Below are 15,387 nucleotides of genomic sequence, written 5' to 3'. Positions count from 1 at the left end.
CATTCAGACCCAGATTCAGATGTTTCTTTACCATTCTGTAGATGTACGGATATAAGCATCAGTGCTGGCCAGGTGTGCAAACACTTGCGTAAAGCGCAACTGCGCATCCTTGCACTCCGGTGATATCGTTTGCATATTGCACACCGCATGAGACCATGCACAATTTTGCGCTTGCGCACATGAAAAGGCAGGTGCGCAAGCGCAAACTTAGTTGCACTTGCACAACTAAATTTACGCTTGCGCACCTGCCTAGAACACACCTGCCCTGTGGATTGCGCACTGCACAATCCAAGGGACACGTGGTCTTCCAGGGGACACGTGGTGAGAGCTTCCCGCATGGCTGGACAAGGGATGGGGGAGGCTGGGGCGGGTCGCGAGGGTGGTTTGGTGCTTGGTGGGGGGAGGCGGGAGGGAAGGGGGTAGTGGTATTTATATGCTTCAACAGATAATGTATTTTTAATATTTTTAAATCATTATTATTAGTAAATGATAATAAATATACATTATTTATTAAGATTAGCATATGCAATTCCTTACAAAAACCATTAAAACACATTATTTAAATCAAATATCCACAGCCTCTTAATTTATTAGGCTGTGGATATTTGATTTCAATACTCTGTTTTCTTGATTTTTTATTTTTTGTAACGAATTACATATGCTATTGTATATCTATATTGAATTATTAAATAAACTGTCTTGACAAGACAAGAGAAAGGGAGAGATAAAGAGCATTATTCTGAGAGAGAGAGAGAGAGAGAGAGAAAGAAATAAAGAGCATTATTCTGAGAGAGAGAGAGAGAGAGAGAGAGAGAGAGAGAGAGAGATAAAAAGCATTATTCTGAGAGAGAAAGAGCATTATTCTGAGAGAGAGAGAGAGAGAGATAAAGAGCATTATTCTGAGAGAGAGAGAGAGATAAAGAGCATTATTCTGAGAGAGAGAGAGAGAGAGAGAGAGAGATAAAGAGCATTATTCTGAGAGAGAGAGAGAGAGATAAAGAGCATTATTCTGACAGAGAGAGAGAGAGAGATAAAGAGCATTATTCTGAGAGAGAGAGAGAGAGAGAGATAAAGAGCATTATTCTGAGAGAGAGAGAGAGAGAGAAAGAGCATTATTCTGAGAGAGAGAGAGAGAGAGAGAGAGAGAGAGAGAGAGAGAGAGAAAGAGCATTATTCTGAGAGAGAGAGAGAGAGAGAGAGAATAAATGCATTTCATGATTTTTTATTTTTTGTAACGAATTACATATGCTATTGTATATCTATATTGAATTATTAAATAGTCTTGAAAAGACAAGAGAGAGATAGAGATAAAGAGCATTATTCTGAGAGAGAGAGAGAGAATAAATACATGGAAATGGCAAAGGAGCGTCCCTCTGAGTGAGGAGATAAGGCATAAACTTCGTCCCTCTTCTCTCTCTTATTCTCCATTCCTTCCCTCCTCTCTCTATTCTCCATTCCCTCCCTCCTCTGTCGGAGAGAAAGAGAGAGAGTTGTTGATACAGTAATCACATGATATTTGCCAATGCCTTGGTAAATCAAGGCTGTTTTTCCCGGACAATGACCTCCTGTACCTCAGTCACCACGGGTGGTGGGCAGGTTGTACTTTACTAAGTTATTTAATTATACCAATATATGTTTTACAGTAAATCCCACAAATATATGCAAATGATTTGTGCTGGCGCTTTGCAACATTGCATAAGCTAAATATTAGATTGCGCACTTCCGCAAATAACAAATAATAGAAAATAATAATACAAAATAAAAGTAAGTAAGTAGGTATGCAGATTTACTTAACTATCTCAATATTTTTGGTAATTCCCAAAAATATATGCAAATGGTTTGCGCTTGCACTTTGCGACATTGCACAAGCTAAATATTTGTCAGATTGCGCATTTGCACTTGCGCAAGGTAGTGAACTGTGGATTGCGCTTGCGCAAGGTCCTTCTTCATTTGCGCTGCCCACCACTGATAAGCATTCAAGTGAAGAAGGTATGTGTGATGATCAAATAATTATATAACAGCAGCAATTCTTATATAAATGAGAATTATAACACCTCTGTCAGTTGGTATGCTACTTGATGTAAACAAACCTCCTTTGATCAATATGACCAGCAAGGACTAAGCTCTTCCTCTCTCACAGAACCAGTGTACAACACTGCTTAATTTAATGAAGGAGAGAGAGGCCATCATTGCAGACAAGTCATCATTCACCATGGCAATGCTATAATGGTATTTAAACACCAAAAAGGTTAAGCTGGACCTAAAAACCTAACCTAACTTATCCTAGCCTGTCTCTCCAAAGAAGGTTGTTAGAAGCCCAAATTAAGTGACTGAAAGAGAACGATGTGAAATAAGATGGCAAGGCTGATCTTTACCCAAGGGAAATAGTAGAAAAAATTGCGAAGAAAAGTAAAATATTTGACTGTGAGATAGTTTATGCAAAAATTTTTGTGTAAGGTGCTACACTTCACTCCTATTTCACCTTACCCTTAATTGTGGAAGTCTGCATGTGGTTATTTATTTTTCTTAGAATAATATTGTGTCGTCTTCCCTTATTTAAAAGAAGAGATGGTACTTACCGTATTTCGCGGCATGTAAGACGCAGCATTGTGAAAGACGCACCCTAATTCTGGCAGGGCAGTTCTGTGAAAAAAAAAGTTTGCCCCAACCAAGACTGCACTAAGGTTTCTTGATAAGAGCCATTACCACACAGATACACACTCACCTTTCAGAATCTATTCATTACTGATCATCAGCCTTTGGTTCTTTTTTTTTATATACAGTGCTCGTCAGAAGTATGGAGCGCCCTGCGTCCCTCCTGAGAAACAAACCTTTCAACATTGAAAAAACATAAAAATAATGCATTTTATTTACCTTTAGTGCTTTGTAGGGTAGCCTTTACGTTTCTTCACGGACCTGAGACGTCTTGGAAGTGAAAGGGCGAGGCTCCTGAGGTGCTGGAGCGGTATTTTGTCCCAGGAGTCACGAATGGCGGCTTCCAGCTTAGGCAGAGAGCTCACGTCCTTCCCTTGGAGACTCTTCTTTACGAGGTACCAGAGGTTTTCACTCGGGTTGAGGTCTGGGCTATTTCCTGGCCAGTCTGTCATGAATGATACCTCGCAGTCACGAAGCCAATTGGTGACCGATTTGGCCTTGTGAGCAGGTGCACCATCCTGCTGAAACACTCGTGCACCTGTTAGCTCGAAGGAGTCTGGTAAATGATCACACAGAAGCTCCAGGTAAACATCCTGATTCACTCTGAGGTTCTTGGGAAGCACAACAAGCTTCCCCAAACCCTTCCCTGAGAAACAACCCCATACCATGAGTGAATCAGGATGTTTAACTGTGCTTTCTACATACCGTGGGTCAAGTGGGTCACTACCTTTTCGTGCTCCTCTGTTACAGGTAACACTAAACGTTGCCTCATCAGACCACAACACTGACAACCATTGCTCCTCACCCCAGTTTAGATATTTATTAGCAAAGGCAAGCCTACGAATTCTCTGGCTGCTAGAGAGAAGAGGCTTTTTCACAGGCCTGTGACTTGTGTAACCAAGCTCATGCACCCTACGAGACACTGTTCTCACTGACACCTCACCAAACACTTCTGGGTTGCTCTCCTTAATTTTCCTTGCACTCACATGAGGATTAAACTCCACTGCACGTTTTAAAACATTAACAGACCTTGGGGAAGTTTTCCTAGGCCTACCAGACCTCGGTTTCTTTGTGGGAACTTCACCACTGTTTTCCTCCCGAAACCACGCACACCAACGACGCACTGTCGATCGTGCCACACCAACCAATTCACTAATTTCCTTTGTCTGGTGGCCTGCCTCCTTTAGAGCAATGATCTGGGATATGATTTCACTCGATAGTTCACGGGTAGGTGCCATAACAAAGTTTTAAAGGCCAAAACACTGTGGGACACTCGGTAAAAAATGGCGCAATTTGAGAGGGACACTCGGCGGAGTTCCTCTCTCTCAGGCAGCCCGTGGGCAACTGAGGCGGGAACCAACCAGCGTGTCGGAAGGCCTCAGGCTACCGTGACGTCATGCTCGGAGCTCAAACTTGTGGCTCAATTCTTACCCCCAAAAATGGGTGATTCTTTTTGGGCCATAAGTATTGCGCGCCCGGCGGACAACGCTGAATACTTCTGACGAGTACTGTACAAAGAATGGTACAGGAAAAGAAAACAATGCCCCTTCTTAACAAAACGTGACTGATATGAGCCACTATCACTTAGATACACACTCACCTTTCAGAATCTATTCAGTACTGCTCATCATCCTTTAGTTTCTTCTTTTATGTACAAAGAACGATACAGGAAAAGAGAAAACAAAACCCCGTCTTAACAAAACGTGACTTCAAACCACAAGGCCATCTCAACATATGATACATATGTACCAGTAAACTGATATAAACACTGTTTTTAATATTTTATGAATTTAAAACCACAAATGAAGTCAATAAACTCTATTCTTTCATTCACTGACGAAAACATAAAATACAATGAATGTTCACATCAGTTCATTTATCCTAAAAGAACCCCGTCATATTCCACACCTGTTACGGAATTTCCTCACATTGCCTTGACTCAAGCACAATATCAGACTACTACCATCATTAATCATGCACTCTAACTAACCTGTAATTACCTCCACAAATAATATAAAAAGGTAGCACTTGTAAATACACAAATTACAATGTTTTACAACCAAAGTTCAATATAGCAAGGCTGCTTGGGAACAGGATAGACAGCTGTTTTTACTCTCTTCTCTCAGTATCACTCCTTCACTGTCAGCTATGTTTGCCTTGCAGCATCCACAATTAAAAATGCATGCTTCACTGATCATAATTTACTATAAACATTCATTTCAAAACATACTGACTATGGTGAAAACATCCATTGTTACACCTTAGTAACACTGCTGCCTCCCGGTCGCTAGACAGCAGTCTCTACCCCTTCCTCTCAGTATCACTTCCTCACTGTCAGCGATGTTTCCCTTGCAGCATCAACAGTTAAAAATACGTTCTTCACTGATCACAATTTACTAAAAACAGACATTCATCTCAAGACATGTCGAGAATGGTGAAACTATCTCTTAGCAACACTGCTGCATCCCAAGCGCTAGACAACTGTCTCTACCCTCTTCTCCCAGAATCACTCCCTTACTGTCAGCTGTTTTCCTTGAAGCATCAACAATTAAAAATGCATATAACTCTTACCAGAATTTGCTAAAAACAGATATCCATCTCAAAACATTCGAGTACTGTGAAAACATCCATTTTTGGTCTTAACACTGCTGCCTCCTAGTCGCTATGGTACACACACACACACGCACACATGTACACACCACATGCAACATTCCCTCGCCTCTGAAACATTTACATCAGTCAGTTTTGGAGTACCCAGTGGCTTTATTATATGCCAAAAACATCAAAATGTATTTGGTTGTTCAATATAAATATCATCACTTAAGGACATGAAACATCTCAAACAATTTATTCATCCAAACATCGTCAGTGCAAGACTAAAGGTGTACAGCACCATTGATCCTAAATTTTCCATGGTTGCATCTGTCATGATCACCTAAAACCTATATTCACTTCACATTACTGACATGGTGAAAATTTCACTCGTCTTCAAATCCTGAGAATTCATCACTACAGTACTTCCCCCAAGTCCTGAAGCATCACTGGAAGTCATCACCACGGTCATTATCACTGTTTCACTGTCATTCTCATACAGTAAATGGTCCTCAGTACCATCCATTGAATTGCTTATACCACACTTCATACGACTTTAACTTGGCAATCGTTTTAACTGAGCACAGGCGATATTCAGACTTGGGGCATTTGATACAGCCCACATTAACCTCCTCAGTACAGGTTTCCTGAACTGAATAAAATCATATGGCGAGCATGAATAAACTACCCTATAAAATACATTGCTGGGCTGAAGGGATTACAATAAGCAGATTATCAGTTCCCTAGCCTGACTCTTCCCACTTCTACTTCCTTAACTACACCCACACCAAACTCTCACCTACACCTTAGGATTCTGGTTGTTTCGGCCGTAACATCCAAAATGTCAAACGATTTTACAACCTAACCTAACCTAACCTAACAAATTTGGACGCTACGGCCTAAATGATCCCCATTGCCGATCATAAGAGCTTTGCTTAGGCAGCAGAGATGCAGAGAGTGAACGTTGTCAATCATTCTGATCGCTTCGTCTGCTAAGAATACAGCAGAAATGGCGGACGCTGATATGAATGCCCGTCAGGCACTGCTATTTCAGATATTGCATCAGTTATGCTACTCAGTGAATTTTATCCTATTTTCATAACAAAATACTGTAATTGGGTGTGCCCTGAGTTCCATAGACATTGCTAAAGTACTTCACTTGGCTGAAAAAGTGAAGCTGTAACTTCAGGCAGTACTGTTTAACGTTACAACTGTTTTTCCTGTTTTTCGCTATTGGTATAATAAGACTGTTCACTTCTATGATACTCTTGTCAGGCATGAAACAAAATGTCACTAAGAGACGCCAACCATATGAGGGTGATTGAATTTCCATATGCGACAAAAATCAATTCTGATGACATGTCAGGTTCGCTTGCCAGCATCTCTCCAGTATGACTGCTTTGCTAGTTAGTAAGTGGATGGCAAGCAAAGTGGTTATGATTGCCTTTCAGAAGGTTAGCAGACAGTTCACCAGTGAGCAAGTTAGCTTGCTAGAGTAGGGTGTACGCTAGACACTAAACTGCTAAGTTGCTAAACCGCTAAACCCCTGGACGGTATGGGCCAGTTGAGCTGAAAACAATCCCGTTAATGCTTTGTGTTCTTGAACTTGCATGTTTTAATATCTGCTGCATATATACACTCACAAATGTCACAAAAGTAACTGACCTAATTAGGGTTACTGAATTTCCATACGTGACGAAAGTCTGTTTTGATGACTTGGCAGTTTCACTAGCCAGCATCTCTCCAGTGTGATTGCTTTGCTAGTTAGTGAATGGATGGCAAGCAAAGTGGTCATGATTGCCTTTCAGAAGGTTAGCAGACAGTTCACCAGTAAGCACGTTAGCTTGCTAGAGTAGGATGTATGCTAGACACTAAACTGCTAAGTTGCTAAACCGCTAAACCCCTTGACGGTATTGGCCAGTTGAGCTGAAAACAAACCGTGAATGCTTTGTGTTCTTGAACTTGCGTGTTTTAATATCTGCTGCATATATACACTCACAAAATGTCACAAAAGTAACTGACCTAATTAGGGTTACTGAATTTCCATACGTGACGAAAGTCTGTTTTGATGACTTGGCAGTTTCACTAGCCAGTATCTCTCCAGTATGATTGCTTTGCTAGTTAGTGCAAGCAAAGTGGTCATGATTGCCTTTCAGAAGGTTAGCAGACAGTTCACCAGTGATCATGTACGTTAGCTTGCTGGAGTAGTGTGATGCTAAACTGTTAAATTGCTAAACCGCTAAATATCTTCACGATGTTAGCCAGTTGAGCTGTAAACAAACCCGCGAAAGTTTTATGTGTTTCTGATCTCGCGTGTTTCTTAAATCTGCTGCATATACACACTAGTGTATATTATTTTTAAAATAAAACCAAGTCTGCATACTGTAGAAAACATCTGTGGTTGCTAAGCAGTGAGATGATCATCTTTATAAGAGTTTCTTCTCAATGGAGCCAAACTAACCTGCCTTAGTCTAGTGTGCAGGACGCATGGGGATATTTTAAGGTAACTTTGAGACAAAAAAGTGCGTGTTACATGCCGCGAAATACGGTATATGTATAACTGCAAAATTGCTTTGATAATCCTCAACTCTTCCATGAGATTGGCCAGCTATGTCGTTGTTGTGTGTCTGTGTCTGGTCTCATAATTCATGAGCCCAAACATGTTCATTTAAAACATATTTACATTTGTATAAAAATATTACAACGGCACTCATACGAGGTATTTTAATGTTTTTTGTATACCCAGTAAAACCTCACTATATCGGACTAACTGGGGCACAAGCCAGTCCAAAAAAAGCGAAAGTCCAATAAAAGCGACATCTGGACTCCTCCCTGGACTTCCTCCTCCTTATGCAAAGAGAAGCACTTGTCATTCATGCATTTATTCTACAGTCTCTCTCTCTCTCTCTCTCTGGCACTGGGCACTTCCATTTTACTTCTCATATTTTTTGTCTTCCTCGTCACCTTCATTTTCACCTTCCCATCCATTTAGCCTTTGTTTTCATTTCACTTTGACATTCTCATTCACTTTCATATTCAGTTCCATGCTCACTTTCACCTTCATCTTCACACTTACTTTCACTATCACTCATTTTGAATTTTCATTTCACCTTCACTTGCAATACGCTTTCATGTTTACCTTTAGAATTACTTTCACTCACCTTCACTTTCACCCTCCCTTTTACTATCACATTCCCCTTCACCTTCACTTTCATTTTCACCTCTCTCACCTTCACCTTCACTTCCACCTTCACCTTGACTTTCACCTTCACCTTCACTTTCATTTTCACCTCTTTCACCTTCACCTTCACTTCCACCTTCATCTTCACTTTCACTTTCACCTTCACTTTCACATTCATTTTCACCTTCACTTTCATCTTAACCATCGCTTTCACATTCACCTTCACTTTTGCCTTCATTTTCACCCACACTTTCACTTCACCTTCACCTTCACTTTTGATTTCACTTTCACCTTCACTTTCATTTTCACCTTCTTTCACCTTCCACCTTCACTTTCACTTTTGACTTCATTTTCATCTTCACTTTCACCTTCACCTTTGCCATTTTCACATTCACTTTTACTTTCACCTTCACACTACCTTCACTGACCTTCGTTTATAAATTCACTTTCGCCTCTCTCTCCTGAAGAGAGAGAGAGAGAGAGGAGGGGCCAATGGTATGCCTATCTCCCTCATTTGTTTATAGGAAAGGGGACGCCACTTGTCATTCCCGTATTTATTCCCTCTCTCTCTCTCTCTCTCTCTCTCTCTTTCTCTCTCTCTCTCTGTAGACTTCGACATTCACATTCACTTCCATGCTTTTTCACCTTCACCTTTACACTCATTTTCACAACTACTTTTTAATTTTAATTTTAATTTTCAATTTCACCTTCACCTCTCTCTCTCTCTCCCATCTTCGGGAGGAAGGGAAGAATTGGAGGAGGAGAGAGGAGAAGGGACCGATGTTATGGTGTCTCCTCCGTTTGTTTGTTTATTCATTATTCCAAGAGGCGGACAGCTTCTGGCTTTATCGGACTTTTTCTGATGCATAAGAAATTTGTCCAGTTGGCTCCTCGAGTCCGATAAAAGCGAATTCCGCTATATTGAAGTCCGTTATAACATGGTTATACTGTAATACAGTACATCGTGTAACTGGTTCTTTGAAAGCTGTGATAAGAAACAGGGAAGTGAGCATGGAAGTGAAAAAGTTACTACATGACAGTATTGTGATGCCAACTCTAACGTACGGAAGTGAAGCTTGGACGTTGTTGGAAGGACACAAGTCAAGAGTGAGAGCAGTGGAAATGAGTTATTTAAGAGGAGCCTGTGGAGTTACATGGAGAGACAGGCTGACGAATGAGGACATAAAGGAGCGTTGTGGTGTTGATGTGGATGTGATAGGAAGCGTTATGAGGAACACACTGAGGTGGTTTGGCCATGTGGAGAGGATGGAGGGTGAAAGACTGACAAAGCAAGTGTATGTGAGTGAGGTGGAGGGGGGGAAGAGGGAGGGGGAGGCCGAGGATGAGATGGAGGGATGGGGTGGAGAGGTATATGAGAGAGGGGGGTGTGAGTTGGGAGCAGGGCAGTGAAATGGCGGGGGACAGGGCGACTTGGAGGCAATTTGTCTGTGGCCACCCCAAACGGGACTGAGGCATCTGGCAATAGATAGATAGACAGATAGTGTAACTTTCATCTTCGGAATACTGTACTTTTTTTTCTTTCAAATACAATACTGTAATAGCTTTTTAACTTTCATTTGTGCAGCTTTGCCTGGCCACCCCTTGCGAAGAAATTCACCATCATCGGTCCAATACTATGTTATTGTATGTGTATGGAGCGAGTGAAGACAAATGTTCTGGGAGTACGACAAGACCATGACGATGACAATAGCGAAGATCTAAGAATATGGATGTCTGTCTTATAGCTAATTATGAAGCGAATACAATACATGTGGAAAAGTATGCCTATGAGTCAGGATTCCATGGGTCTGAATGGTGAGTGAATGAGTGTGTGGTCCATCTCATTAAGCATGATGCTGATTATTCTCGCACTGCCTTTTTACTTTCATTTTCATCACATCCTGGACTCTACCTCACTCCACCTGAGAATGGCAGAAAAAGATGTTGTTGTTGCTGCTGTTCTTGTCGTTGTCGTCGTCGTCATTCAATCATCATCATGACTGATGATGATGATGATAATTATGATAATGTGGCAACAGTGACAATGATGATTATAACAATTATGATTCTAACGATGATGATGATCAGTGCTGAAAACATAAAAAGTAGAATACTTACATTGCTTTTTTCTGTTCCATGTACAAGCGCTTGACTTCATCAGCTGAGAGCTCAAAAAAGGTGTCATCCTCCTCGATGAATTGTGCAGACGGGGCATCATCCATGGAGAACACAACTACATTGTGGGGGCCAACCTGGAAAATATAAATATATATATATATATATATATATGTTTGTGTATATAAATATATATATATATATATATATACACAGTAATCACTCCAATATCCAATGCAATAGAGCCATAGGTGGGTCCGGATATTGGTTTTGTCCGGATATTGGGCCCCAGCTTATGGACTTGTACTTATGGACCCTAACTCAGAGAAACACCTATACAACTCCCTCTGGACATGCATAGCACCTATTTAAGACCCAAATCACACCAATAAGGCACATAAATGACTGAAATAAATGCAAAAGAGACATAAAATTAGGGTTTAGAAGTATGTTCATACATTAATAAACATTCTGGTACTTATGGACCCTAACCTGGCCTAACTTAGAAAAACACATTCCTACTGCACATGCATAGCTACTAACACCCTATTCACACCAATAAAGGACATTAAAGAGTGAAATGAGGTAAGTATAGTATGGAAAAAAGTACAGTATGAAACATTCTGCCTACTTACAGCAAGTCCCTGGCCACCTCGATGAATAACCGCCTCCTCTTGGACTCTGACAGTAAGAACGATTTCCTGAAGCACTTGCAGTACACTCTTCCTGAAGTCTTGCACTGAACTTAGTCAATAACACACAGAAGTCCGTTCTCTTCACAGTGTTCACTTTTGTCCAAATAATGCTCCATTGTAACTTAGTGTTGCACTTTAACTTTTCCCAATTTTTTTTAATTTTCCAAAGCCAAAACAAAGAAGTCTATTTATGTTAAATTTCTTTTCTATTGAGTCTTTTCTCTCAACTTTAAATCCTTAACACAACACACCGTTTTTTTCACTGCACAACACTCAAAATTCCAGTGTGGTCTAGTGGAGAAACTCTTGCTGTTTATTCACTGTCAGAGTCCGAGAGTATCACTGGCAGGCGACCTAGGGGTGCATCGCTGGGTCGTGGTGATGGCATACCCACTGTAGAGGACTCTGAAGAAAGCCGCAAACTCACGTCGAGCGGTGACTCCACCGTGGCTGATGTGCTGGGCTGTGGCTCGGAGCATGAGGGCCTGTCTTGGGGAGGCAACGGAGTGGAGCCAGGGCTGGGCACAGCGGGGGTCACGGGCCTGAAAAAACTGTCAATGGTTGATTGACGCAATGACCGACGATTCTGACGACTGATGATGCGCTGCCTGAAAGCACGCACTTCCTCCACAAGTCCCAAGGGCCCTGTCTCCCAGTCGCAGTCCGGGTGTTCCAGGTAGTCTAGGACGAACTCTAGATGTTCCCGGAGTGCGCTCAGCTTGGGGATGGCTGGAGTAGTGTCCTGCTGAGAGGAGTCCGCATCATCATCGCCTTCCTCGTCGGAATCTTCAAGTTCGGTACTGACACCAGCAACCGAAGACGCGATCTCGATATCAGACAACGTCTGATACCCAGGATCGCCCTCGTCGTCATCCAACCACTAACGAACATCGTCCACATCAACATCGTCGCCGTGCGTACGTAGCCGTGCATGGAAGTCATCCACGTCAAATCCCAGAAAATCGTACTCCACATGCGTTCCGAGAAGCAGACGAGACCAACCATTTTCAAGAGTTTTCACAGGGACTTCCTTCCATGTACTAGCCCAGTTGTACAGTGCAGACTTGATGTGTAGCGGCGAAGGTTTTCCAAAGTCCGCTTGCCTCATGTGTCCCGTCCCTCCCTGCGCTCATCCTCGTCCTCGAGAACAACCATCACCTCGTCCAGGAACTTCCTACGGTATAGGGGCTTTGTTGCCACGATCACTCCTTGGTCCATTGGCTGAATGAGAGCAGTCGTATTAGGTGGCAGAAACATGCACCTAATACGGTCATTTTCAGCAACCAAGTCCTTGTCGCACGGGTGGGCAGGTGCATTGTCAAGTAGAAGGAGAGCCTTTACCTGGTCGCGCGGGATTCCCAGTGTCTTCATCTGGTAACGGATGACCTCCTTGACAAAGTGACGGTGAAACCTGTCTTTGAAGATCACAGCTGTGAACCATGCCTTCAAAGAATGGTACCAGACGACAGGAAGGACATCCATCACCCCATGAAGGCACCGAGGCTGCTTTGCACGGCCAACAACAACGGGCTTAAGCCGGTGCATGCTGTTAGCACTGGCACAACACAAAGCAGATATCCGTTCCTTGGAAAGCTTGCGGCCAGGTACACGCTTCTCCGTCTCCTCGGCTAGAGTGTTCGTTGGCAGCAAGCAATAGAATAGGCCAGTTTCGTCAGTGTTGTAGACTTGACCGAGAGTTAGGCCCTCCCTGTCGATCAAGCCTTTCACCTTGTGCCGAAACTCGTCAACTCCATCCTCGTTAGCGTCCAATGCTTCACCATGTGCTTTACGGTTGGTAAGGCCATGTCGCAACTTGAACGCGAAGAGCCAACCCTTGGATGCCTTGAAGTCTAGGGCATCGTGAAGCCTGGCGAACTTCTCAGCAGCAGCCTTCAGCTCCATTCCACGTACCATCACACCAGCAGCACGTTGCTGTCGATACCAAATCAACGTGGATCGGTCGATTTCTGCAAACTTGGGGGTAAACATAACCTTCCTTTCCAAGTTGCGTTTGCTTCCCGACGAGAAGTCAGCCGTGTACTGCATGAGTTTGTCTCGGGAACGTTTGATATCGAACAAAGTCGACCGGGCCAGGTTGTACTCACGGAGAATGCGGGAAGAAGACCACCCCGCATCAACTTTCTCCAATATCTCCCCCTTCTTTTCCAGAGTCAACACTACTCTCTTCCTTTTCTCAGGTGGCGGGGCCATCATCACACACACTAAGAGGAGGCCCGAGAGCAGCAGGAGGCCCTGCAGCAGGTAGGGCACCACCACAAAAGCGATCACGTGGGCAGCCATTACGAGGAGCGTACACTCGCGGTGAGAGACAGGCGGGAAGTGGGGAGGATGCAGCGGTGCTCTATCGGACGTCGGAGGAATGATGGCCAAAACAAATTACGGACGGGATTATTATTATTATTATTATTATTATTATTATTATTTTTGGGGTGGGTGGGGGGATGTTGGATCCCAGGATGATTAGGTCCGGGTAGTGGGGATGTTCGGTTATTGGGCGTCCGGATATTAGAGTGATTAGTGTATATATATATATATATATATATATATATATATATAATTAATCCCATGATTGTCACAGTTGACTGTGATTGACAGAAAAGAAAATACACTCTGACATGGCACATGTTGCTATTTTTTTTTTTTTTAATTCTATTTCATATTCTGAGTTTTATGTGATGTGTAAAATTTATTCAGTTTTGCAACAAATACTGTACAGCATACCAAGTGTATTACTCTTGTATCAACTGTAAGGTATGTTTTAACATAATGTGAAAAATTCTGAGACTGATTTTCCACAGCTTTTGCCTCAAGTAATTGTATAATACTAATTTTTCACTTTCATACACTTCTGTAAAAAATAAATGTAAAAAATGACAATTTCAGGGATTTTTTTTGTTGATGAAAAAAAAAAAAAGTACACTGGTGCCTCCAATTACAAGTTATTTATTTGCACAGTTCTGGTACAGCGTACCACCATAAGGAAAAGTGTGATTAGGTCTGTGAGTAACAGTATATTTGTGAACATGTGTGAATGGCTCCCCTCCCCCCCTGCTCTGTATTTACCTAGTTGTGATATACAGGAAATGATCTACATTCATGGGGTCCTGTCTCTGTTTCTCATTAAGTCAAATTTTGCTTTGAACTCAGTTAAGTTTTTAGACTGGCTGATATCTTTGTCCAGACTCTTCCACAGGTCTATGCATCTATAAGGAAAACTATATTTCTTGATATCCTTCAAGTAGCTTGGCTTTTCAGTTTCATTTTGTGCCCTCTTGATACTCTCCTATCCCATTCAAACAGATTTCTCTTTCAATTTTATCTACTCCCATCATGGCCCTGAACACTGCAATCATGTCGTCCCTCTCTCTCCTTGCCTCTAAGGAAGGCAGATCCAGCTTTCCCAGCCTCTCTCTGCATGACAGATCTGCCATGCTAGGGATCAATTTGGTTGCTCTTCTTTGTATTCTCTCAATCTTGTTTACATCTTTCTTTTAGTGTGGGGACCACACTCTAGTGTGGGGACCACACTACTACTGCATATTCTAACCTGGGGTGGATCATGGCCACTATCAATTTTTACATCATCTCCTCATCCATGTAATGAAATGCTACTCTTATGTTTGCCACAGTTTATACGTCCCCCTAACTGTCTTGTTAATGTGTTTTTCAGGTGACACACTATCCTGGACCAGCACTCCCAAATCTATTTCTTCTCTCACTTTTGTGATTGGTTCATTACCCATCAAATAATTCAGTGATGGCTTCTTGGTACTTTTATCTATCTATCTATCTGTCTATAGCTCAACGCCCTAATCCCGCAAAGGGTGGCCGCAGACAAAACGCCTCCAAGTCGCTCTGTCACCCACCATTTGACTACCCTCCCCCCAACTCACCCCCCCCCTCCCTCATATACCTCTCAACTCCATCCCTCCACCTCATCCTCGGTCAACCTCTCCCTCTCCCTCCCTCCACCTCACTTACATACACCCTCTTAGTCAGTCTTTCATTCTCCATTCTCTTCACATGTCCAAACCACCTCAGTGTATTTCTCCTAATCCTCTCAACCACATCCACATCCACCCCACAGCGTTCCTTCACTTCTTCATTCGTCAACCTGTCCCTCCACGT

The 15,387-nt window shown here is 42.5% G+C and overlaps 1 protein-coding gene across 1 annotated transcript in view; it reads right to left on the bottom strand.

The window, feature by feature from the left end:
* The window catches only part of LOC145394188 (tether containing UBX domain for GLUT4), a 673,993-nt gene that overhangs the window by 213,446 nt on the left and 445,160 nt on the right, over window positions 1-15,387 (bottom strand). Inside the window, exon 8 of the mRNA XM_080268173.1 lies at window positions 10,547-10,680. Coding sequence (XP_080124299.1) covers window positions 10,547-10,680 — 134 coding nt within the window. The remainder of the gene's footprint in view (window positions 1-10,546; window positions 10,681-15,387) is intronic.

Source organism: Coenobita brevimanus, chromosome 26, assembly GCF_032717465.1.
Source record: "Coenobita brevimanus isolate Jiangsu-jjx chromosome 26, ASM3271746v2, whole genome shotgun sequence".
In the NCBI taxonomy this organism is placed as follows: domain Eukaryota; kingdom Metazoa; phylum Arthropoda; class Malacostraca; order Decapoda; family Coenobitidae; genus Coenobita; species Coenobita brevimanus.
The sequence above is the reverse complement of the archived record's forward strand: the minus strand, read 5'-3'. Positions and strand labels throughout refer to the sequence as shown.